Source organism: Anabas testudineus, chromosome 10 (genome assembly GCF_900324465.2).
Source record: "Anabas testudineus chromosome 10, fAnaTes1.2, whole genome shotgun sequence".
NCBI lineage: Eukaryota > Metazoa > Chordata > Actinopteri > Anabantiformes > Anabantidae > Anabas > Anabas testudineus.
Genome location: NC_046619.1, coordinates 14,333,138 through 14,358,738, shown reverse-complemented (window position 1 = coordinate 14,358,738; position 25,601 = coordinate 14,333,138). Strand labels below are relative to the sequence as shown.

The following is a 25,601-nucleotide window of genomic DNA, read 5'->3' as shown; positions in this document are numbered from 1 at the left end:
TGCAAACACCTCCAGGAAAGTGGCTCTCGCTGAGCCGATCGAAGGCAAAGATTTTTTTAATTACTTGCCCACCGCAGAATGGAAAGGCATGGGTCTTGCCTGTGGGTATCAGAATCGACTCGAGTGTATGATGTTTTAATGAGCCTGGCGTGTAAATGATTTGCTGCAGTTGTGGCTAATTTGTTTGTTTTTCTTCTGCGTTTTCAGTGAATGGATTCTCAGTTGACTTGGAGGCAGATTTAAGGCTTTCAAGACACGCCAGAATGTCAAAGATCTCCAGGACAGCCAAGGCTGTGAAGAAATTGGATGTAGGGAATGTAATCCGGGCTGTCGTAAGGTCAGGACAAGCAGCCCCCGGGCCTCCACTTGGCCCCATCCTGGGACAGGTAAAATTACTTAGGATTTCACTTCTTGTTCCATCCGTCCACTCGGAGTAATCAGGAGAATTAACTTAATTGCAGGAGCAGGGCTTCATTTTATGAACTGACCTTCTGCCCACAGCTCTCATTAAACTGCGAGTCAACCTGATTCCTCCTTATTTTCACTTCGACAGCAACCTAGTTGCTTCTCCCTCCTCAGTCACCTCATCGTACATACCACCACCCCCATCTCCTCCCATAGCGCTATTCATATTCCCATTTTTATTCTAGTCGCACAGCTCCATTGTGCAGGTGGGTGCCACACACTGCCTCAGTCTGCAGCTATGTTCTCACAGCTTCCCGGCCAAAGACACTAACACCTCCATCCACAGCAGCTGTCCATATACATTAGCCTCACTCTTTACAAGCCAGGTGATGAAATCGAATTGAACCTGTGAAGGTTTTGTCTTAAATTCTTGTATACTTCTCTCTGCTTCAGTGGCTCCAGAGAGACAGCTGAGGTTGTCTGTTTTTTTTATTTTTTTTTATTTTATTGCTCAGGGATGCACCACTACAACTTTTTCCCCGCCGATGCCAATTCCAAGTAGAAAAATTTATGTATTGGCTAGTACAATAATAAAATAAGTTGGCATTCCTGAAGAATAGAACAGTGGACAAAGATGGATTGTAGGGAGTGGATAAAAAAAAATAACTGAATTATATTTGGCAGTAAATAAAATAATATTTTTCTATTTGAAAACAGTTAAAAGCCAGCGTTCTGTTCTTTGACCTCCTCTTTGTTTCTGATCACGCAAGTGTATTTTTAAAAAATATTTCTAGTAAATTTATGTTTTATTTCACACCATAAAAGCACAATCTGCTCCCACTTTAACGGCCATTCAGCTATTAAAGTTTGATTGTCTTGTGCAAGATTGAATGAAAGCAACGTTATGGCTCGTTCTGTACGTACAAATGATCCAGTTAGCCTCTTTAATGGACGGTCCTCATCAGCCTCAGACGCTGCTGTGCACTTGGAAACCAGATCAATTCTCACAGTTAATCCGTCTCTGTGACTTAATGACGACACTCGGGGAAGAGAATGGAAATGTGAACACTGGCAGACGAGGGAGCTACATGTGATTAATAAGCTGAGCAAAAGACAAATGTTGATGTCAGAAAGAGTCAAATGGTGGGAAAATGTCATATTTTTCTTATCTGACATTAACAGTAACAGTGGCTTTATTTTAATGCTCTGTTCAAAATGATGTACTCTGCTGTCGGGTTTGTACATTACTGTAAATCTGATTTGCACAAGTTTATGTACCGTTTTGTTGTGACTTTATCTTCTTTTACAAATGCACCTGACATGATTTTTATTTTTATGGCGAAATCTTTTCTTTATTAGCCTTGGTCTAGAAATGTTTTGGCATTTTAGAATCAGTTGCCAATTATTTTTGTTGATTGGCTCTTTGAATCTCAGCTGTATCACATTTCTTCGTCTTAGACCACGTTAGCGCACCTTTTACTATGTTTTACATCCATTATTCATTTAAACATTGATGTGTGTCTAACTCAGCCAGGACCAGCACCACTCGAGGCACCTTTGTAATGTGAATCCTTTCTCTTTCTACCTTGAAATCGTCACAACCAAAGATGAAACAGTTTCCACTTGTAGTTGTACAGTCGTGTCTGTGAGTGTTACAAACCACTAGCTTTTTAAACGCACACACTCCGTCTCCTAAGCTGAAAACCTCCCAGACTGTATTTTGTTGTTCCTCCAGTACCTGAAACAATCACCACCAAACTCTGCCCACAGATTCTGTCTTGCTTTACAACACGAGTTAGTGTTACGACTTCTGTCAAACCTTAGTAGGTCCTGTTATTTTCTGTGTCCAGTGGTTTATTCTCATCTAGTTTTAATTATGAAGTAATTCCACCTCCAGCTCATCTCTGTTCCTTTATCTTTTCACATATTTTCAGCTGATGAAAATAGCTGCTAAATTGCTAGATAGTTCTCCCAGTTAGAGCACTTGCAGGTAAAATAGACAGTAGTGAATGTTAGACTCAATACTATACATCCATATCTACTTGTTGTGGAAATAAGCAACTATTAGCTAAACAGTTTGCTTGTCATAAAGAATCCTGCAGATGGTTAAGATTGATTTTTAACTGTAACTTGAGTTTTAAAAGAAAAAGACAGTGACTAGTAGAATTATTTCTACACTTGAAATCCACCCAGGCATTTTTATCAAGTAAGAAAGCCGAGGATCTGCGCTTTAATCTCATCCCATTTCAGTTTCTTTTATTCCTGCTCAGAGATACAGCAGACAAGATTTTAACTGCTGCCAAGTGAAAAGACCGTAATAACCCAATTTTACCGTCTCTGCACTGTTTACCAGTTACATGTATAATTGATTTTAAGTTTTTTTACTGATCACATTTTAGAAACAACTAAATCTTCCCTCCTCTCAGCTACAGTGGAGACTGCTGAATTTCCCCTGAGCTGAAACTTGGCTCAGAGCTTCTCTCTGATTCAACTATCAGCTCTAAAGGTCATAGGATTTTGTAAGCACTGGGGGAAAAAGTAACTTTTACACCCCGGTTCCTAATTTCACATAACATAAACTATTGTACACCCATTGAACTTTGCATCCAAAAACACGATTTTTATAGCAAAATCACTATTCATAACTGACAGAGGTTATATTTTTAATGGCAGCTACCAATAGGCATGCATACAAACTCCAAACAAAAGCAATCATAAATTTTTGAACAACCCTCTGTGTCTCTCACATCATATACAGCCTGTCACAGTGTCAGTGCTGATATGTCAGCATCACTGTGTGTCTGTGGTATTTCTGGATGCTCTTCCCCTCAAAAAAAACACTGTTTCCTTTGCCAACAATAGTTTGATTCTGATCGTTTTGAATCTGAAATGCGTGACAGCTCAAGATAACATGCAAAGTATGAACAGCGGTTGCTTTACTGACTTCAGCAAGTATGCAGTGTGGTCTTTGCTGCATGTTGTTGTCTGTGCGATCCACTTCACTTTGAAGCTCATGTTTCTCATTCTGTCCTGTCCAGATATTCTGTTTTCAGACTGGTGGTACATTATGAATGCAAGACTAAATTCAATTTGCTCTCAATCTGCTCCTTATGTAATTGTTTTTTTTGCACGTCTGAAACAACGCAATTAGATTCATGTTTGTGCTCTTAAGAACTGTTTCCTTATTTTGCCTTTTAGCCACCATTTGTGATTATAATATTTTTATTATTGTATTTATCTCTGATTTCCTATAAAAGACAAGTGCTGCTCTTTTTAGGGCTACAACTAATGATTGTTTTATAAGTAATAAATAAACAAGTAACATTGTGTGTCAGGCCAACTGTTAGATTAAAAATAGCTTTGATTTTAGTGGTGGAAGGTAGCAACTGACTTTAAAGTACTATACTGTGTTTTGTGGTACTTTTCACTTTGCTCCGTTTCATTCTGCTTTTCACTTCTACTCAGCCTTATTTCAGTATATGCTACTATTTACTCCACTAAATCTGACAGCTACAACTTTGCAAATTCAAACTATTAATACAAAATGTGATCAGCATACAAAACATTATTCAGTTTAACGGTGGTTAAAATTAGCCCCAGTTTTTTACACACTGATGCCTCAATATGTAAAATACACCTATATATTATTCAGAATTAGACTTACTTTTGCTATTTCAAGTGTATTTTTATGCTAATACTTGAAATAGAGTATTTCTACAGCACACTGTCTACACTACTTTTACTTAATATAAAACAGAGGAAAAGCAGAAATTCTCACATTTATAATCTGGAATCTTCAACTGTTTGCCATTTGTGTTGGATGCTTATTAATTATTCAGACTTTGTTCCTCGTGGCTTTATTTCATTTACTTTCCTCAGCAGGTAACCCCAACATCTGAGACCAGTATTAATATTCGTTTGTCACAAGTCTTGCATTGCATATCATAAGAGTCTCTGATTCCTTTGCGTCATTTTTTAACCTCGTAGAACATACTTTGAAGTCCTCTCCAAAAGCTGTGGTGCTGATGGTGTGTGCTATGATGAATGATTTAGACATCTGTCTGTTAAATGTGTCTCTTTCTGCCAGGCTAGGTGGGTGTGAGCTTGTAGGCATACTGTAGCTGTCGCCATGTCAGGGGTAATGAGGTGAGACAGGTGGTAACAAAGTGCTCAACCGAGCAAAACAAACCCATATGTTTGTCTAAAGGTGCCTCGTTTGGAGTGTTTGGGATGTCATTGTTGTCAGGGCATGGTGTTGTGTGTGTTTGTCTTTCCTTTGGCTCTTGCGCCTCATGATGCTCTAGCTGTGTGCAGCAAACGGTAAATAAATGGCATTCGGCAGCCACTCTGCTTTAGGCAGTGGCCCTGGCCTTTTAATCTTAGCCAGCCACCACTCTCCGTTTTCTTTTTTTCTCATCTCTCACTAACCACCCTTGACAGGGAAAGTGCAGAGAGGTAGGCTGCCTGTCGGCTGCAGGGCAAATTTAAACAAATGAGAAAAATAAAAGAAGGAACAGGAGACACAAAAAAGGGAAACTGACAGCTTTGGTACAGGAGAATAATTACAGTATAGAGTGAAATTAGCACATACGAATGGAAGGGGAGAAGGGAGAGCGGCAAATGAAGAAAGAAAACAGGAGAGCAGCTCATGCACTTTTCTTCAGGAGCAAGTAATAGGAGTTGGTGGGAGCTGAGGGAAAATGCTGAGTATTGTATCTGGAGCTTAACAGGTGTAACAAATTCTAGGAGGTAGTCATTTGCCGATGCGGCTGCCTATGCAGTCACTGCTTTTAGTATAATAGAAATATGAGAAGTTGTCCAACAGCGAGTGCATGGAGAATGCGTGCGTTTGAAATGTAGAGTGAGTGAGGGGGAAGGAGATGAAAGAACGAGGGTAGGCAAGAGTTGGATGCCGTCTACTACACTGGTTATCCCTCTGTGGTTTTTCCTTAAAAGTGTCTCTGAACCAGAGAGGAGTTCCCACTGAAACTGTAAATGAATTTCTTTTTGTGGCTGAATGTGTACATTAGTATTAATGTATTCTGTAAATACAGCCTGTGAATCAAGCATAAAGCAGTGAGGAAAACGTGCATTTTGACAAATTGCCTCAGTTTCAATTAATAGGACCATTAAAGCTCAGAGGAGAGAACGACTGGTGCAGCAGCCAGAGCCAGTTCACTGCGAAAAGCATCACAGACTCCTGACATGCACACCCTGTCGCATCGTGACCCCTCTCTCATTCAGCATTTATGGCAGACACCACAACAGCGCGCTCAGGGATCGCTGTGAGAGTATCTGAGCTGATGGAGCCACTGGTATAATTGTGAAAAATGACGGCCTTTCGTCAGCGTGTCGCTCTGTGAAGCTAAGAGGACGCTTTTCTGCCTTGAGTATGTCCGTTCACATCAGGGGCATGAAAAAAATAAAAGCATGCACTTTTCTGTGAGCACAGAATTGGAGCTGATTGACTTTTATATAGTGCAGGTTTTGAAAGAGTGAGGCAGTTATTTGTCCCCAAGGCCTAGTGGCCGCAAATAATTTGGATTGACTCCTCCTGATTTTAATTTTTTTTTCCCTATGTGTGGGTGACAGGCTGCCAATAACCCTCCTACATAACGGTCAATGAACTGTCAACACGAGGCGGGTATGAAACACTTTATTAGTTTGCACTCTGTCCTGGAGGTGTAGCTGACAACAGTTGTGGAATAACTTCACAGTATACACATATGTCCCAAGTTCCACATGGTACACATGATGCACCAGCTTCATGAGGAAACAAGGCACTTGTTGACTGTACTGTACATCCTCAACACCTCCTGCTGCTGTGCCCCAAATACTCACACCCACATCTTAACAGATTTGAGAATGAAAGGCTCTATCCCTAATGAAAAGTTAACACTTTCATCTAAAGTGGAAAAAAAATGGATCGAATACGGGACAGGCAGCTGGACAGTTGTGTTTTGTTTTTTTTTGTTTTTTTTTTTTGTTTGAGACGAGCACTGACAACAGAAAACATCAAAACATGAATTTCGAATGTGTTTTCAAAGTGTAAAGGGATTACTTACATTGGTATTCTGTCTTGTTGTAAACAGTGTTGTAAAACAGACCTGCAGTTTGTGTTGTGTGTGTGACATAGTTTTTTATGGAAACAGTGTCTTTTATAAATCATTTACAGTTTATTTTATGTACATTTTGTTGTGTTAAAACTTCTGTTGGAAGATTCGAACTGCAAATGTCCTGAAATATATATGCATCTCTGAAATTATGACTGCTTTGGAATATCCCAGTATGCTTTAAATTCTGCATTTAAACCAAATAACAGATGTCATAGGACCAAAAAACACAGTTTGACAGGGATGGTTGATGATGAGGCCCATAAATCTGCAGGTTTTCATTCCAGCCAAATGCTACAGTGCTGATTCCTCTGACTAACATTTCTGCCAAACAAGAGGAATAACTAAATGAAATCTGCCAGCGTTGCCAGTGGTTGGATTGAAAGCCTGGCACCACATCACTTGGTGGACGACCATTGTGTAGGACAAGATAAACCTGTGGGGCCAGGAGGTTAAGGAAAATACTTATTTTTCCTCTGCATATCCTATTTGTCACACAAATGTATTCCTTCCTCTCGACGTTTGCATTTTTATATTGTAGATAATTTTACCTCTTCATGCCTCTGAAATATATTCAAATAGGACTAATCTTATTTAGGGTTGTGACTAGACTTGGAAAACTTCAAAGGTTCACAAGCCAAAGAGGAACCAGGAACCACTTGATTGGACACTGAAGTGCTGGAGCACAGCGTAGAGTAGGTGGCTTTTTAATTGAATCTCTGTGGTACTGCAGAAACAAATAAATTGTCACTCAATTTGTAATAAACTTTTCTCTGTAAAGTCAGAGAAAACATACTCTGAAAGGTCACCGTCTGTATTTTGGCATCTAATGGCACAAACCCTATGAACTGATCTCACATTTAATAAGTGAATCACAACAGCCCCCTATGCAGACAGAGTACCATTAGATTTGAACAGGAAATTAGAAGAAACTCTCACTTTATAAATGTTAAAAACAAATTACAACAGTAAGCTGGTTTGTCAAGGACAGAAGTCGACAGATTGAGGCAGTTGTATCCATATTAAAAGGAATAAAATCACTACATGACGTGAGCATACATTTCTGGAATATTCTTTACAGTCTGATGTGTTCACGGTGTTCAATTTAAAAATACACTCCCACAAATCACAGCAATGCATTTGGAGTTATTCTTAGCACAAGAAAATGTGCAGAAAGCTGAGCTTGCCAAATGCATTAACACAGCTCTCCATCATACCCATCACAGTTCACAAGTTCTCTGTTTGGATGTGATACTGGCTTGGCTGGTCTGGGGTTTTTTTTTTTGTGTGTGTACATGCGTGCAGTGATTCTCTAGAGTTCGTGGGAGATGAAAGAGGTTCCTAAGGCCGTCTCTGTGGGCTCCAGGCTGACGTGGGAGAGAGTGTGGCTTTGGGAGCGAGACAGTGAGTGATAATGAGAGGGAGGAGCTTTCCCCTGGGCCTGGCTCTCTCCCTGCTCCGAGCTCTGGCTCGGCAGGGTCGAGTCTGCTGGTTCTGCTCCGGCCGCAGGCCCGGTTCCTGCAGCAGCATGCTCCTGCTTGTGTCTCTCCCAGGCTGAGCTCAGCTTCACAGCCAGAGCCAGCAGGTTCTTCCCTAGGAACACGGTGGACACACGGGGGTCCCTATACCACAGAATGCCTGTGCCCCTCAGGGCCAGGGTGAAGATATTGATCGTGACCAAGCTGAGCCAAGGGTACAGAGCCTCCTTACGGGGTCCCCTCTGTCCTGGCAGACCGGTGGCCCCTAGCTCTGTGAGGGCCACACACGGCAGCAGCAGCAGGAGAGCGTAGCAATAAAAGAACACCAGGCCCTCAGCCCACACGGGCAACTTCTGTTCGAGGACCCCCCCAGTCCCTGCTGCAGCCCCTCCTTGAGCTTCCCATAGCCCTGCCTGCAGGTCCAGCACATCCAGCAGGTCCACCACCACCCACAGCAGCCGACCCCGCACCTCCTGCTTCCTGCGCTGCGGCGTCATGTGGTCAGCTCCTGTCAGGATGAGGAACAGGGAGGGCAGGCAAATAGACAGCAGCAGAGTCAGGGTCTTCCTGGCGAGCGGGTCAGGCGGCCGGCGCTCCTGCCTGTAGTTATGGCAGACAAAGAAGAGCTTGAGCTGGAGCAGGGACAGAAACAGGAACCAGAAGGCGTTGGCAAACCCACGCCGTGGCGACCGCGCCTCTGACACAACGCCGGCCGACACAAAGCGCAGTGCCAGCAGGAACCCCACGTCACCCAGCAACACTGCTGCACACTGCCAGACACCGGGTCCTGGAAGACCATGAGCTCCCAGCATGCTCTGCTCCAGCAGGTAGAGGTCCACCACCGCCATCGTGCTCACCGTGACCAGGGTTGATACGCACACCTGGGGCGTGGGCACCATGCCTGAAAGACACATACGCACAGATGCACAGTGGGAAATCTGTTACAGTGACAGAATTCAGACTCTGCTCACATCGCCTCACTCTCTGCCATCTGTCCTCAGCGAAACGGACACATTCGCAGGAGAAGAACATGATACATTTCTCCAGCACTAATTCAAAACCAAATGTAAAATAGTTTGATTCTTGTTGCTATGGTTAGAGACAGTGGCTACTGAGTATGCAGTTTGCGCCCTTCATCTTTGGCCAGAGCTGCATCTACTATTCTCAAGCTGAGATGTCTGGTAAATTGTTTTTTTATTTTGTTTATTTGTTATAATCGGTGACTATTTATTTCAAAGAGTCCTCATTTAACATGAAGGTCCTAACATTGCTTTTTCTTGACTTGAGGGTTTCCCAAGTTCTTTGTTGTTGCTCTTTTCTGTTTATTGTTTTCTGTTCTTTTTTGTACTGAGCTTATTCATTATTAATTAATTGTGTTCAGGCACAGCAAGGTGCCCTGTCGGAGCTTTTTCTGTGCCTCTATAGTCTGCCATGTTTATTCTCATACTGCACTGCAGCCTTTAATCATTGTAAGTTCCCCTCTCATTTCAGATGAATATTGATAATGTGCTATTTGTTTAGAGATGCGTTTGACTCGTGCCTTTGCGTACACACTGTGTACGTCTAGGTGAGTGCATGCCGGCAATGCTAATTTGGCTGATTATGAAGTTCATTCTCTTCTTTTTTGGCTCATATCACAAACACAGACAGTATAAACCTCAGTATTGATCTCAGCGTGAGAAATGATCATTGATTTTACAGAGTTATCGAACCCACGTCTCTTTGTCGTATTTAGCTGAAAAGCACAGCACAGACCAGTGGACTGTCTGTTATCCGCTCAGCACCACTCTGGGGTGTCAACCCCTCAACTGGATCGATGATATTATAATATAAAATCATTGCCAACTCAGATGTGTCGTAATGGCAACAGTTGAGCGTGATCGAGCGAGAGATTGTCAGCATGATTGCGGCCTCTGAGAAAAGTGTGCCAGTGAAAAATGTGTATTGATATCTTGCCGATGGAAGACACATCACTTCCCTCAGTGAAAGACTAACAGGAGCTCTGCCATCTCCTCAGTGCTGCCTGAATCATTGAAGAGGGCTGAGGAACTCCACTGGGTAAAAAGGGGTTTAGATTTTGTGTGCGAGTGTGTGTGGAGAAGGAGAATGAGCATAATACTGCAAGTGAGAGATTAATAGGCCTTTTGGCTGTCTACATGCCTAATAAAGCGTTGCTGCATGATGGTAATAGTTCATAAATAAGCTCAGGGGGAGAGGGGGTGAAAGTGATGAAGAGGAAAAGACTCAAATGCAGATAGAAAGTGACTTCCACCCACTTATATGAAGACATGCATTTCATGAGCCAGTGTGGCCTGGATGAATCCGAATGTATTCATCACTGGGAGTATTGAAATATCACAGACGTTGGGGTTTGTTCTGAAACAGAGGAATCAAAGCGACGAGGAAAAGAACGATCTCGCCTGATTAATCCCCTCGGAGGCATGGTGGGAGGACAGGCGTGGATCACGCCAGCGTTCGTAATATCTGATAGTCTATGGAGCCTTTTGTCTCACCGCACTCTGCAACTTGATTATCATTCCAAAATTGAAAGTGAATGGAATGAATTTCACCACTGCAGATTGAGAGGATATTGGAATTTAAATTTGTTTTTTTCTTTTATGGGGAACATACCCACTCTGCAGCGAGGGAGGGAGGGGATGGAGAAGTTTGCAGCTGGGTTTCTCCTCAAGGTGGTCGTGCCTCTTAAGTTATTCCACCTGTGCCTTACATTTCACCCAGGAAATCTCCCTGTCAGCCTGTGTTTGTGTTTTGACTCCCTGTCAATGTTGTGTAATTTATTCTGTTCTGAGCGAGGGACCGGGATGACAGCCCGTGTGTCCACTCAGCTCATCAATAATGACCAAATTCATCATTCCCCTGTCTGGGAAGTGACACTGCTGTTGACAAGGTGAGGCAACCTATTTTTCTGTAAGCATGAGTAATGACATGTAATAGTGTGCAGGTGAAAGATTTATTCAGTATTTTCTTCCGGCTTTAAGCCCGTGTTCTCTCTTTTTTGCATTGAAAAATCATTTTCCTCCACATTTCTCCACCTCCTGTCAGCTCTGACATAAGTGCACATGTCAACCAGCGTCTTAAGTAATCATTCAAAAAAGCTCTTAAAATCTTTGCGGCACACACTAGAGATATATAGAAAGCAATGGGTGGGGTTGCCACATGAATTTCGTCCATATTAATAGTGGATGATTTCCAGATGGGCAGAAATCCATGTAGAGCAGTGATTAATTTGTCTACACCCACAGTTTATCTCCATAAACAGCCCTCACACAGCCCCAAATTACATCAAATACAAGATACTTCACAAGTTATCACAGGTGCCACTGGAGCACCAAGGGCATCAGTACAACATCTATGCCATTGTGTGCAAACTAATTAATTAATAGAGAAGCAGCCAGTGTGCAGCTCCTGATAGTGCACTGCTGAATAAATCCCCTCTTCAGACTTAAAAAGCCACATGACTGAAACATCTGTTGATTTATCAGGTAGCAGCCCAAGTGTTGCCCGAGGGTCTTTTTCTACTGAGTTACCACGTTTGTGTGTGTGTGTTGTTGTTTTTTTTTTAATCGTAATGTGGCTGTGATTACTGCCACAGCATGCAGTGCAGTTGTGCGACGTCTTGCATCCTCTGGCAATTTAACCACCTCTATTAAACCGCTTCTATGCAACACCTGTTTCATAACTGTCCTATTAACAGCAGGTACTGAGGGTTTATCCGTGCATGGCTGGTAGGAAAGTGAAGCTTTAGTTACCCAAACCATTCGTCTTGCACTTGGGCTCGATCCTCCTGGCGTCACAACATGCAATGTGTTTTATTTCCAAGTAGAAGCGCTGTCCGTGATCAATAAAGTCTCCTTTATTGTCGCTGATGAGCCGTGCGCGGTGGTAAACTCTTGCTCTTACAGTCCGGCTGTTTGTGCACAGCCAGGCTCCAGGAAAAGGCTCATCGTGAGGCTGGGAGAGAGGAAAGTCATCGCCGCTGCCACACCAAGCAGACCCGAGTGTGTGGGAACAAAAACCGGCTCCTACTTATCAATATTTCTTTCTGCGCGCAGACCTGGCAGCAGAGATGCCGCCGTCCCTCTGCTGGCTCCGCGGTTATTGCAGAGGCGCGATCTGGATCTGAATTTAGATCTGTCACCTCCCGCAGTGTCGGAGTCCGCTGTTGTCGGGGTTTATCCTTTGATACGGCAGCGGGAGCAGGAGTGCTGCTGCGGCTCAGTCGGGATCGGGGCTGCGCGGAGCAGCCGGGAAGTCGGTCAGAAGTGGAGCCGAAGCGGCGTCGGCGGCGACGCGGAATCGTTCAAGTGAAGACCGCAGCCCGATGCAAGCGAGAAGATGGCTCAGGAGGAAGGGAGGAAGAGAGAGGGAGAGGGAGAAACTCACTCACGCTGTCCGACTTTGGTTGTGGTGTTAATTTGTAAGCAGGTTACGTGCTCCAGTCCAGACCTCCCACCCCACTCCGTTTCTCCTCCTCTCCTCCACCATCAGCTGTGGAAGTTTAGCTGAAAGAAGATCCTATGAATATTTCAGAGCACCCAGTTACAGTATACTCACTGGTTATGGCAATCATGAGGATGCCACTTGATGATGATGATGATGATGCAGAAGAAGCAAGAGGATACCTTATTTACCCTTCCTCGCTGGAAATAGGAGTGAGGGAAGTAGAGCGAAAGGGAGTTGTAGCCTGTAGACACATTTAAAGCTCAGAAGGCAGATGTTACAACTTTAATTAGTCCTCCTTCTGTCTACTTACTGTCTTAGTCACACAAGGAAATCATCCCTCTGTTGTAGATTAACTCATTACAGCCAGCTTACTGCAGACTTAAACAGAAGGATTAGGAATTTCTGAGACACATCTAGTAAAAAAACAAAAAAAACAAATGAAAACTGTTTTTAAGAAAGAGCTGGTGCTTTTCATGGTCAAGAATTCAATTTTAATGCCGTTGTACACCACAGGTGTGGTTATTTCAGTGTCACCTTGTCCTCAAGGTCTTGCTCCTTCAAGTGAATCTGCAGGTATTCCACTCCGCACCTTTAGCAGAGGCTCAAAGTCCTCAACTAGCCTGTTACTGTGGCTCTCAGTGTGCTGAGGTTCATTTCAGAGTGAGAGGTTTAATCAGACTGGTGAGAAGGAGGATGGGGAGTCATCTTTCTTGTCAGATTCAGCTCTGCGCTCTGCTGGCTTCTTCCAAGAGAAGAGAGATTTTCCATTTTCCTCACTTCAGCGTGGGGTTTCTTTTGTTTCTTCTTCATCCCTAGTCTTTTTCCGCTGCCTTTCTGTCAGCCATCTCCTCATGTTTATCCTATTTTCCCCTCCATCCTGCCACTATCCCCCTCTTTTCTCTTTTCTTTTTTGTTCCCTGTGGGTGTGGTTGAAGGTCACTCTGCACACTGGCTTTCATAGTGGAGAGAGAGGGGCAGAAAAAAAAAAAAGCACAGAGGGGGAAACAGTGAGAATAGCAGAGGAGGGCGAGGGGGCAGCCAGGCAGGCAGGCTGTCCACAGTACTGTGCAGTCATCACTTTTGGCTTCAGACATGATTGGGGAAGTTTGGAAGGACATATGGGGTTACAGACCATCCAAGAATGCTAAAGGCGTCAACGGGAAGCTGTGCACCACGTCAGGCTCGAGGCTGACCTCCACAGACAGTAATGATAGGCTCTAAAAACAAAGCATCAAAGTCAATGCAGAAGAAAACAGTCTGTTTATTCCACACATTCTTATTCGCTGTCAGAATCTGGTGCCTTCACTACCCACAATAAAACTCAGCCAACAGCTCGGTCTGAGATTTAGGCGTGTCATCCAGTCTGAAGCTTTTAGTCTCAAGCAGAGATTAGATGCTGCTGCAGAAGTTTGCTAAGTTCACCAACCCCCCAGATTTTTCATTTTCAGTTTTGTTGTCTTCAGATCCAACCAACACTAAGTCAAGTAACATCATGCAAAGCACTGTATCAGACTATGCGCAGCTCTCTATGGAGCCAGAGATGATTTTATAAAACTCTTTGTTGCATATAGTACTCCCTAAATCCTGTAAGCGGACTTTCATGTGTGAAATCGGTGCAGTTCTTTTTTAACTGTAAAAGAAAAATCACCATTTTCTCTCTGAAGGCTCCACAAACGCAACAAAACATTGCTATCAGTTGTCGTTGTTGCACTTCCCTGATTCTCTTTCTTTGCGTGTCTCTCCTCCACTCATCAGCGTATCTTGTGATTTTTCAGTCTTCTCCAACGTGGAGCCTCAGCTGCCTGCAGTTCAGGCTCTTGTGTTTCTGCTGCAGCCTCCACACGTGATCAATCATGTGAAGTGGCAAAAAGCACAACACTGTCAAGACTGTGAGGGAGACCTAATGGAGTTGAAAATGGGATGCTTTGTCGTGATGCAATCCTTTTTGTTCCACGGTCCTCTCCTTGCTTGCTTTCACTGTACCCTCAAACAGGAAATTCTTCTTCTTGTGCCAGGTAGAAAAAAAAAAGGAAAGGCTGTGTCTATTTTAAGCCAAGATCCAGACAGTGAAAAACACTGCTGAGAAGTTTTGGCTTGTTTTGGTTGTTATAAAGATGAATCCCAGAATTTGGTTCGCTCTGTCAGTTCTGCACTCATGCCAGTTTGAGCAGCGCGCCTCTGCTTTTTTGTGCAGAGCTGTATTTTGGCCTCAGCACAGTTCACTGGAGACCAGGGGTGAAAATCGTTTTCATTTTCCACTTTTAAGACTAATCCACTGATTCCAGGGTGGAAAATCAAGTAAAATGCATGTCCAGCGTGAACTCGATTTATTTTGTGCTGTTTGCTGTGTGTGGCTGTGTCTGTTACACCCAAAGTGCCCCGCTGTACGGCCTCTCGCTCTCAGTTACCCCGTCTGCAGCTGAGGGGTTGAGTGTGAAACCTAATCAGCTGTATGATGCTACTATGGGGCTGAATGTGAGAAAATGCCAACACTGGAGCAGATTAAATGAACAAGGTAATGAAGGTAATGAATGAGAGTGTTTCACACTGAAGAGTTTAATTAACCTCGCCTCCCACCAGCCTCTCTGTGTTGTAACGCCTTTGCCACCATATCGCAGCTCTCCTCTGTGGCCACTGCCAGGGGCAATTAATCCTGCCTCCTGCCCCAAGGCCTTATCCTGCATCTGTGTCCTTTATCTCTACGTTTGCCACGCTTCCATAAGCACAATACTTCTCTTGACCTACTCTCTTCCTCCTCTCCCTTTCTCTTCCTATTTCCCTCATTTCTTTTTTTTCCCCGTTTCTCTCAGATGCAGAGACACCTGCGACCGCGCACAGCGAAAAACCTCCTCACCGTCAGCAGTCCTGGGCAGCTTAATATGCACACATATCCACTCATCTGATGGTCTTGTCGGATTGAAATGAGGCCGAAGCATTCATACATAAACATATACACACTCACCCATATTCATGAGGACCTCCTGTGGTCTTCTCTTTACTTCTCTCCGCTCCCGTTGTTCGCTTTGGTCAAACAAACCCCCTCTAGTTGTTCAAATATTGACCACGATCACTGGCCACATTCTGACAACTTTAATGTACCTCAGCTGTCTCTTTCTTCCCCCTTCCCTGCCTCTCCTTCCCTCCTCAAACACACACACTCGCACACTATCCTGCCACACCAGTGCTACATCTTGTTAAAAAGAGTTAGTGAAGCTGAAAGGCCAATCACATTAACACGAAGGGAGTGTCAAAAAAGGCTGCAGAGAATATGGTGGAGGGGTCAAATCAAATGGACAGTTCTCAGATTTTAATTGCAAATGCTTAATTGCTCCCATAATTATGAGCAATAAGACTGCCGCGCTGATCTTGAATGGATCATATAGCAATTACTCACCACTGTCGCTGCTGGATTTAATGATGAGAAATATCTTCGTAGATTAGCGTTTAATCCTGGTGCCCAGGATCTCAGAAGGCTTTGAAGATGCACGGCTGAATGTCCTCGCCTACAGCCGGCGTGGAAGGCCCCGCTTTGGGCTATAGGCTGCAGCCATTTTATACTGGAGAGCACCCGACTCTAATCAGTCATGGTGGAAGAGAGAGGCTTTATCCAGCAGCTCGGACTCGAGGATGATTAGATGCTCAGATGCAGTGAGCGGGGTTAGCGATTTGGCCAGGGCATGAATGCTCCTGTTCCAGTTCTCTCTCTGATAAATGTCATGGGAAGTTGGAGGAGCCAACCTTGAACCTTGCTTTCATGGCTCACCAGCCATCTGCTACGTTTAAAGTCTGGTGATTGCAATTATCAACACGGTCCAATCACTGTAATTATTGGAGTTAAACTATTAAATAACCCAAGGCCAAAATAAAACTTGCTCACACTGTCCTCTTCAGATGCCTGGACTCTTGTGGAACAGCTTAATTAAAATATGATTACCTGTCTCTGGTGCATATTTAATGGTGTGCAGAGCTCAGGGCAAACTGTCTGACATCCCCAAGTGGGTCATGTCTCTCATCCTGAGGCCAGTCTTTTCCCTTATTTGTCACTCTTTATCCTTTTTTTCATGTTTGTTCAAGCCTTCTTAGCAGTGAAGGACTATCTGGTCAAGAAAGGCCGTGTGAAGTCTTTTTCTCTGTCTATCTTTAGCACATTCGCTCCTCTGTCTGCATAATGTCTCGCTGGCCGTGCTTAAGCACATATTAGAAACATCGGGCATTATCTCTGGCTGGTCAGGCAGACCCTTTCATGGCATTGTGTGGCATTAAAGGGCCGGCTAAGTCTGTGGGAGAGATTGTTATCCGACATGGGCTGAACAGAAAGAAAGGAAGAGGAGCTAACCATGTGAGGGTTTGCTTTGATTCATAAACATCACAGTCTTTATATAAATCCATATTTAATTAGTGCTCCCTCCCCGCTTGTTTACCCTTGCTGTATTGTTTCATGGGATGTGGAGGGAGGGAAGGGCACGGCTAGAAGGTAGCAAGGTTGACATGGGATTACTATTAATAAGCACAGGAGGGGGAGAGAAGGGAAGGTAGAGCCGAGCGGGGGCTCTGGGGACGTAGCTGCAATTCATTTCATTAGTGGGATATTGTAATTCAAATAGCACCCATCAGCTCTGAAACAATAACCTGCCGTGACTAGTGTGACATGTTGAAATTTCAATCAGTTTATTGTTTTGTGTTAGGGGATGCACAGAAACGTCAGCGAGTAATGAGCAGCGTTTTAGACTCTGATGAAGCGAAGGGGTTGTGTAGATCAGGCGACTATTTAGCATTCATCAGGTGCTTTTGAGACCTTTAGTGGAGATGATGTTCAGAGAACTTTCTGCTCCGTTAAGTTCAAATAAATGTCTTCCCCGTCCTGTCATTGGAGAATGTCTCGGGATGAGTGACTTTTCATCAGATGTATTATCATAGGGCTGTGGTTGGCTCTGTCGTGGAGCAGTAGAAGCTTGTGAGTCCATTAAATTGTGTATAAAACCCCCTTTTTTTTTCTTTCCCTCATTTCTGAAATGAACATTTCAATCACTGTGTTGCCTTTGGGAAGTATGGCGGGTGAAGGTCAGTTTGAATTTCAGCTGTAATAATTAGATTCTTTATTAGTTTTTGCCACTGAATTCATCTACAAAGAGGAATGGTGCAAAGGAGCAGCATTGGCTGGGTGTTGACTTAATGTCACCCATCCATTTTGCTTTCGCTCTGGTTGGCCTCGCAGGAGCTGGAAAATGGGAGGCTCATTCATCACTGGGTTTCTCTGGCTCTGGGCACCAACATGCATTCAGTCATAGATCGAATGACAGACACACAAACAGTGTGTGTGGAACAAGAGAGCACTACAGACACACACACACAGATGGAATAACTAGTTTGAAGTGGAAAACTAACTCCACCAAAATGTTACGGCACATGTACCTGTCATATAAAATGTATAGACACTGGCGTCCAAAAAAAAAAAAGTTACCCTTAAGCAAATGGGTAAGAGCCTCCAATTGGATAATTACTGCATGGATGATTATGTTTCAGCTGGCAACAAGTTATTTAACCCAAACTGATGCAGTGAGTAGCTTCTAATTTCTTAAACAACCAGCCTGTGGTCATGGAAAAGATGTTAATCTGTTTCAGAAGAGTCAAATTATTGTCATGCATCTAAGGAGATTGATGAAACTACTAAAACTGGGTTATGAACTGTCCGACGCATTATTAAAAACTGGAAGAATATTGGGGAACCATCATCTTTGAGGAAGAAATGTGGTCGAAAAAAAATCTTGAATGATCATGATCAGCCATCACTTTTGGTGAAATCAGTAGAACTCACGGCTATGTTTAATAGTGAAAGTAAGAGCATTTCCACACGCACAATGCGAAGGAAGCTCAAGGGATTTGGACTAAAACAGCTTTGTAGCCTTAAAAAAACATTTGTCAGTGAGGCTTACCGGACAAAACGCTTCAATTTACAGAAAATTTATCATTTTTACACATGAATTGGCCACCACACCAAGCTCTTGGCAAAAAATTAAGGCAACTCTGGAGGTGAATAAATGTTGTGACACTGAAGAAGCTGTTTGTGCCGTATATGTGCCGTAATTAAAGCTAAAGGGGGTCCCACAAAATATTAGTGTGTGACATCACATCACATACCTGCTTTCTGAACCTATCACTTGTGTGAATATAGCCAGAGCTCTCTGAAGCTTTGGGATTGATTGACTGACAGCAGCTCAGGCATTTATATTCTGGCAGCTCAGTGTGACACGAGTGACGTTAAGCTGAATGTTGGCATACTCAGACTCCTCATACATTTTAAAACAACCTTCCACAATTTCCCCCCATGTTTATTCCCCTCTTTCTCCTCTCTTCTTGTTCCTATCCAGAGAGGAATCCCCATCGGACAGTTCTGCAAAGACTTCAATGAGAAAACCAAGGAGCTGAAGGAGGGCATCCCTCTCCCAGTCAAGATCCATGTGAAGGTGAGTTTGTGCAGCTCGTTTGGTCTCTCTAACCCATCACTGACCCTTTACATTTAGCACTCTTCCCTCCCACAATTGTGGTTAATTCTACTAGCTGCATAACATTACCAGAGCACTTCCATTATTCATACTCTACCACCAAAGTAAGCCTTTCCATTTGCATTCATTAACGAAGCAATACCCAGAGGAAGTCGGAGTCAAGAAGCATTAAGTGCATGCAAGAGATGTGAATTACAGAGAAAAGAGGTTCTGTGAGCACTTTTTTTTTCCTTTTACACAACCACATATTGTTTGACTCATCACAACCCCGTCTCACCTTTTTGTATGTTGTTATAAATCAGGGGTTGCGTCATTCTAGCCGAATGAATGTGGCCTATAATGAGGTTTTTGCTTAATCCTGTAAAAGGCATGAATTTATTTTGATACACAATATCTAGCAGCAGTTCTAGCATCATGTCTGGGGCCTCGCTGCTGCCCGTCACTTCCATCTGCTGGTGGTTTTGGTGTTGTGCTTGTTTTGTTCACATTGTGCTGTGTACACTGCACATGTGATGTTTAATGTGTGCATGCAGCTTCTTTGTCCTCTGATACAAGTTTGTCTCGGCAGGCTTTCACCTCAAGCTCGTCCATCGCCTTGAGCACATCTCACGATGCCTTTCATCTTACTTTAAAGGACCAGTTTGACATTTAGTGAAATCTACTTATTCGCTTTCTTGTGACGAGTTAGATGAGAAGATGTAATGTCTGTGTAATGAGCTGGAGCCCGGAGGCATTTAGATTAGCATAAAGACTGGAGACATGGGAAAACAGCCAGTCTGTCTCTGTCCAGAGTTTAAAAATCAGCCTACCAGCACCTCATCAATTAACATTATGTTTATCATTTGTTTAATCCATACACAAACAGTCACATAACAAGACTAACAGTTTACATTCATGCTAGCGGCTCCTTGAGGCTGCAGTCAGTCACAGCGGTGCTGCAGCTCAAGGCTAACTTTAGCATCCTAACACTGATGTTTAATTAGCACTGAGGCTGATGTGAACTCCATTAATTTTGCAGATATATGATCATGAACCAAATACAAACACATTTTAATCGGATGATGGTGCTTGAGGAGAAGTCAGGGGGGGATCAACAACATTATTCATCCTGGGAGGAAAATGAATGTATGTTTCAGCTGTCATAGTTATCCATCCCATAATTGTTGAGATATTTCTCTCTGGACCAACAGAGCAGCATCTCCAGCCGCTCTGCTAGCATGGCTAAAATTGAGAATGTCTGTTTTTAAGGAGGAGGTTGAGTGCTGGAGGTTTTGTGTCTAGGTCCTTGTTTGTGAGCTGATGAAACAAATCTTTTTTGTTTGTTTGACGGTTTACAGACCTAAAACTAAGCTGACTTAATCGTCTTGCATGAAACTCTTAAAACCACAAAGGTGTGTAAGTGTGATGTTGAAGTGCTGCTTAAAATGGAGGAGGAGACAACAATGACATGAGACCTTTACAAGCAACAGCTTTTCCACAGATGAAGAAAAATTCTGTTTCCCATTGTCAAAAGGTCACTGCTGTTAGATAACAACTGTGATGACAAATCACCTGCTCGGTGGTATCTTCTGGGTTCAGCCCACAGTTTGTTGGTGTTTATGTTTTTTCTTTTATGTGACAGAAAACAGAAGATCTAAAGTGAAGTTTGTGTTGATGATTAATTGATTTAATCTATATGTCAGATGTTATCTAATGTAAGTCTCCAGCGAGGGAATAAATCTGAATGTAAAGAAAAAGCTCAGAATAACTCAGCAAGGCTAAAGAGGTTATTTTTATTTTGGTCCTGGAGGGGGGGATGGAAAGGGTGAGCAAACAAGGTTGGAGAGCAGATGTGCAGCACACAGACGATGCATAAAGAAAGCATCTTACTCCAAAATGAAAGTACTTTTTGCTTATATTCACATTTTTCCACAGTCTTATTTATCTTCCTTTCAGAAAACTGTAATTTAGCCTCTTTCAGCTTATTGGTTTGGTTTTAAAACCAACATTTTTACCATTTTGCTTCACTCTCAATTATTTTATTATTAGTGCCAGTTGTGCTGCAAAAAAAAAAAAAAAAACTCTACACTTCGTGTCTAACAATAAACGGCAAGTAGTAAATATCATCAACCAGCTGGTGAACTTAGTGGAGCATTTAGCTGAAGCTGAAGATCACAAAGATTATTCCCTAAGGAGTTGTTTGAGGCCAAAAGTGGAGCTAAAAGAAAGTAAATATGCAACTTTCAATTATAGTCTCATTTACAAAGCAACAACAACAACTGGGGACGAGTAACAGAAATAGGCAAAACAGCAGAATTAATAACCTTGAATAATTTAATAGTGTGACTTTGGTTTCTATTACAATCTCTAAACAACAATTAGGAATTGGTTGTAATGTATGAAAAACAATGTAGGAGATCTGGCACAGATGGAAGAAGACGCTGCAGCTCCTAATGCAGAGCTAGGTTTAGTAATATCCCCCAAAAAAGAGAACAAATTCCACTGCTTCATTAAAGACCCCGAGGAATACTAGTGAGCAGTCCATATGCATTTGTCTGAGCTTTAATCATTTAGCCTCATTTCTTAATTTTTAGGGTTTGACAAGGCAGTGTGCGTTGAACTTTGCTTTGAACTAGGCGGATATTTGTTCTCTATCTTGTGAACATTAGGCACGAGTTATGTTAATATTTCTGTTAAAATATTCTAAAAGAGTCTTGGTTAAAAGCTGCTGTACTGGAGAACTTTATGACACATCTTTGCATTAAATCATGTTCTAACGTCTTCATCTGTTCTGAGTGAGAGACTCAGACACAGTATCTGTGATCAGAGCTTTAGATATTTTGCTCATTTCCAGTGTTGTTTCATTAGACGAGGAGTCATTTATTTGCCTTAGGATGAGGTTTTATTGTTGACTTACACAGAAGTAGCACTTTTGAGTTTCGCAGGCTGATGTTTCTACTTTTTAACATGCAACTTCAGGAGCTAATGGGCAAAAAATAAATTAATTAAATTAAAGAATCCAAACATTTCTCCATCAGAGCTATGTCTGAGTTATATCTGACTTTCAAAGAAGACCCTAGAGCATCATTCATTAAAGTACAAATTTTCAAGTGTAGCTTACAAGAGGCCTGTCGATAGTTACATTTCTTCAAATGATGATGTGATGTGTAGTAAGAGCAACAATCAGCATCAGCAAGTTTGGATAGTGGTGTGGTGTGTGTCTTTGATGTTTAACATGAGTCACTGAGCTGCAAACCATCGCACACAGGAAACAGTTTTATATTCATACTGTTTGGCAATAAACTTTAATCTATAGATGAAATTTACCAGAGCCATAAATATATATTAATTTAGTTGTATTTAAAAATGAATCAATGCTTTACATACAATAGATTGTATCAGGACTTCAGAGCATCTAGAACTGTGTCTCTTTGCTTTAATCTTTTATTTATCTCTCTGTTCCTGTTTAATTACTGTGTGGCTGTAAATCTAAAATAAGTTGCTTTAAAAAAACTGAACTAGCTTTACTTCAAAAGCCAAGGGGTTTTGAATTCATATGGCGTTAATATCAACATGTGGAAGGAATCAACAGCAGCCTTAATTCATACTTTACAAATACATTGTGTAATATTTTCCCCCCATGTGGACGTTGGGTCATATTAGCAGCTTTCCGGTTCTTCGTTGGGTTTAACTGTAGAAACATTGATTGGTGTTATGATTCATTTGTTTTCTTTCAGGGTTTTAAGTGAAAACATCTTAGCTCACGGTTTATGTTAGAATGAAATAACAGTCAGATCCTAACCTGCAGACTTATAATATATAAACACTTCTTTATGCACCATCAGTTGTGAACACGGCGACTTCTTGCCAGGAGACTGCAGCTTCAGACTCAGTCTTTGAGAATGAAATCATATAGTCATGAAGTGCACATTTAAGACGCCTTTGGCAAAACTCTCATTTCAAAGTCAGCTGGGATGACATTTTCAACTTGGAGATAGCTAACTTTAGCTTAATTAGTTAAACGCCCGCAGCAGCAAAATCTGCTAGAGACTGTTGTCTTTTCAGCCGGCAAAATCGATGGTTGTTGGCTAAAACTGAGCCTGGTTTTGTCTCCCTCTGTCTGAAACCGAGGAGCCAAAGTTTCTTGTGGGTTTTAGCGAAAGGTTGAGTGAGTGAATGAATACATGAGGAATTGTTAATTCATTGATTTCATGTAAACAAACCTTTATTAAAGGCAGTGGTGTTAAATAGACGGAATCATAACTTCAGTGTTTTTAAATTGTTTTTCCTTGAAAATGTTTTCTGCCCACACAGGTTCTCATTCTAATTCTCTGTCTCCTCAGCCTGACAGAACGTACGAGCTCAAGATCGGCCAGCCCACAGTGTCTTACTTCCTCAAACAAGCGGCAGGCATTGCGAGAGGGGCCAGTAAGACAGGTGAGACGTTCTTCTGCCCTAATACATCTGCTCTCACTGATGTTTTCACCTGCTGAGCCCCTTCAGTAATGGACACACGTCTCTCCATGGACTTGGTCTTGAGCTTTGCTGTGATTGATGTTGTATTTATGACATGTGGGAGAGCTGCAGTAAAGGAAGGAAGTGGCAAAGGTGGTGTGTTAAGAAAAGAGAATTATAGATTTCCACCCTTTATGCTCCAAGCTATCTCCAGCTTCATTTCAGCCACTGACTCCTAATAGCATCCTTATACCCTCTGTGAGACACACACAAACCCCCCACTTTGTCCACATTATGTGTCAAACCTTTCAGTGTACACTTAACTTACACTTTGCTGTCTCTCGTGTGTGTGTGTGTGTGTGTGTGTGTGAAGGCCATGAGACGGCAGGGATGGTGTCTGTGAGGACGGTGTATGAGATCGCGCAGGTGAAGGCTCAGGATGAGTGCTTCAAACTGAGGAACGCCTCCCTGGAGATGGTCGTCAAAAACATAATCGGCTCGGCCCGCTCGCTGGGCATTAAGGTTGTCAACGAGTAAGTTCAGATTCTGTGCTTTCCTCATATCAACCAGCGAAACCATAAACCTGACGCAGACAGCAAGCGAACAGTCCTGTTTCAGTGGGTCACCTGTGGACTCTCAGAGCAGTAGAGTTGGTATCTTGGTAATTTTACATTTTGAATCACAAACCTGAGTCACCTAGCAAATACAACAAGGCCCTGACTAGTGCTTTATGTATTTAGTTTATGTAAAGTACAAATATTTTCTAGTACAAACGTTCAAATGTGCAGTTTTAATGCTTTTCACTGTTTTGCATTATTGTGATCTTTGTATCTGTGGGTTTTTGACCAACGCAGTAAACATTATAAGAAGTATTCTTTAACTTTGAGAAACTTTGTGATTAATTAATCATTAATTATTTCAACATCTGTATGAGGAAGAATCCAAACACATTTGCACATATAATCTGAAATTTTATCAACTTATGACTCATTAGTTCCACATGATAAAGCCACCTCAACTTTATCTTGTATCTACACATCGGATAATTTCTACTTAAAGTAGCACTTACATCAGGATACAGTTCTCAATCTTACTGAATAAAACACATTTATGGCTCCTACAAAAAGATTCAGCTGAATAAATGATAATGAAAATATTTACGGTAAGTACACAGTGTGTATACTACTATTTTACAGTCAGTGTGTGCAACGCAATGAGACACACAATCCAGTATAAGTGAATGTCGTAAGCTTCTCTAAGATTATGTTGCCTTTTTATTAAATTGCTTTAGCTTTTACAGGAGTGACATCCTTCGCCCGCCCTAACTTACCTCTGAGGGTTTTTTTGCATCTGAATATCCGCCTGTGATTCTCATACAGCAGATATTTAACATTTATGATATGCACAGAATTCAATTGTTTGAGTTTGGTATTCCAGCACACCTACGTCCTCTCAACCTGCCGCTTCTGTTTCTACTTCAGTTAATGATATTGTACTTTTCCCAGAATCCATTTCTCCCCCTCACTTAAAACTTAACATGTCTTGTGGATGCAGTGCATTATGATTTATTGAAAGTGCTGTCAGTGGAGAAATTGGTATCTCTGCCTGTTTTACAATGGATTTCTCCCTGGATGGTTGTTGAGCACTGCTGCACTGTGGTGAGTCCAGAAAGAAGCCATTGCTCTTTGATTGCGGGAGGCGACGCCAAAAACTCTTTAAAGTTAATGTTGCAGATATTGTCAGGTAGATATTTCTGCTTTTGAATACTGCTCCATCACCGCTGGGAACGTGTTGTCCTGATTTATTCAATTTTAAATCACCATTCTGTTGAATGATGTATGAACGTACATAACATCATCTGTTTTGTCTTTTAACTGTGCGTTTGTTTTTTACTGTAGGTTGAATTTTTCTGTACGTAGAGTTCAAGTAGACTGAATGTCATGGTTCTTTCTTTATTTCCTTCCTCAGCCTCTCAGCTGATGAGTACAAAGTCTTCTTGGAGCAGAGGGAGGAGAAGTTGAAAGCTGATGCAGCAGCCGCTGCAGCCGAGGCTTCTGTAAGCAAGAGGAAATGAAGACCTGCAGCATCCAAAGCTGACTCCTCATTCCTATTTATATTGACTTTATACATGTCCCACATTCATACTGTTGATGTTGTGTGTCAGATCTTAATAAACACTCAGATGTTATTATTTTTCTGTCTTT

The 25,601-nt window shown here is 42.3% G+C and overlaps 2 protein-coding genes across 2 annotated transcripts in view; one reads left to right on the top strand and one right to left on the bottom strand.

The window, feature by feature from the left end:
* Window positions 1-25,585, top strand: part of mrpl11 (mitochondrial ribosomal protein L11) — a 35,078-nt gene extending 9,493 nt beyond the window's left edge. The window contains exons 2-6 of the mRNA XM_026358576.1: window positions 208-386; window positions 18,829-18,924; window positions 23,286-23,379; window positions 23,771-23,930; window positions 25,366-25,585. Of these exons, the coding sequence (XP_026214361.1) occupies window positions 264-386; window positions 18,829-18,924; window positions 23,286-23,379; window positions 23,771-23,930; window positions 25,366-25,471 (579 nt within the window). The 5' untranslated portion in view covers window positions 208-263 and the 3' untranslated portion in view covers window positions 25,472-25,585. The remainder of the gene's footprint in view (window positions 1-207; window positions 387-18,828; window positions 18,925-23,285; window positions 23,380-23,770; window positions 23,931-25,365) is intronic.
* Window positions 7,442-8,990, bottom strand: tmem265 (transmembrane protein 265). The gene has a single exon (XM_026358574.1). It carries the CDS (start codon window positions 8,908-8,910, stop codon window positions 7,831-7,833), a length of 1,080 nt encoding a protein of 359 aa, XP_026214359.1. The 5' UTR covers window positions 8,911-8,990; the 3' UTR covers window positions 7,442-7,830.
* Window positions 25,586-25,601: the final 16 nt, after the last annotated feature.

Bases quoted from the DNA above. Each gene is read 5' to 3' on its own strand.
- tmem265 (XM_026358574.1), bottom strand. From the start codon at position 8,910: ATGTGTCTTTCAGGCATGGTGCCCACGCCCCAGGTGTGCGTATCAACC.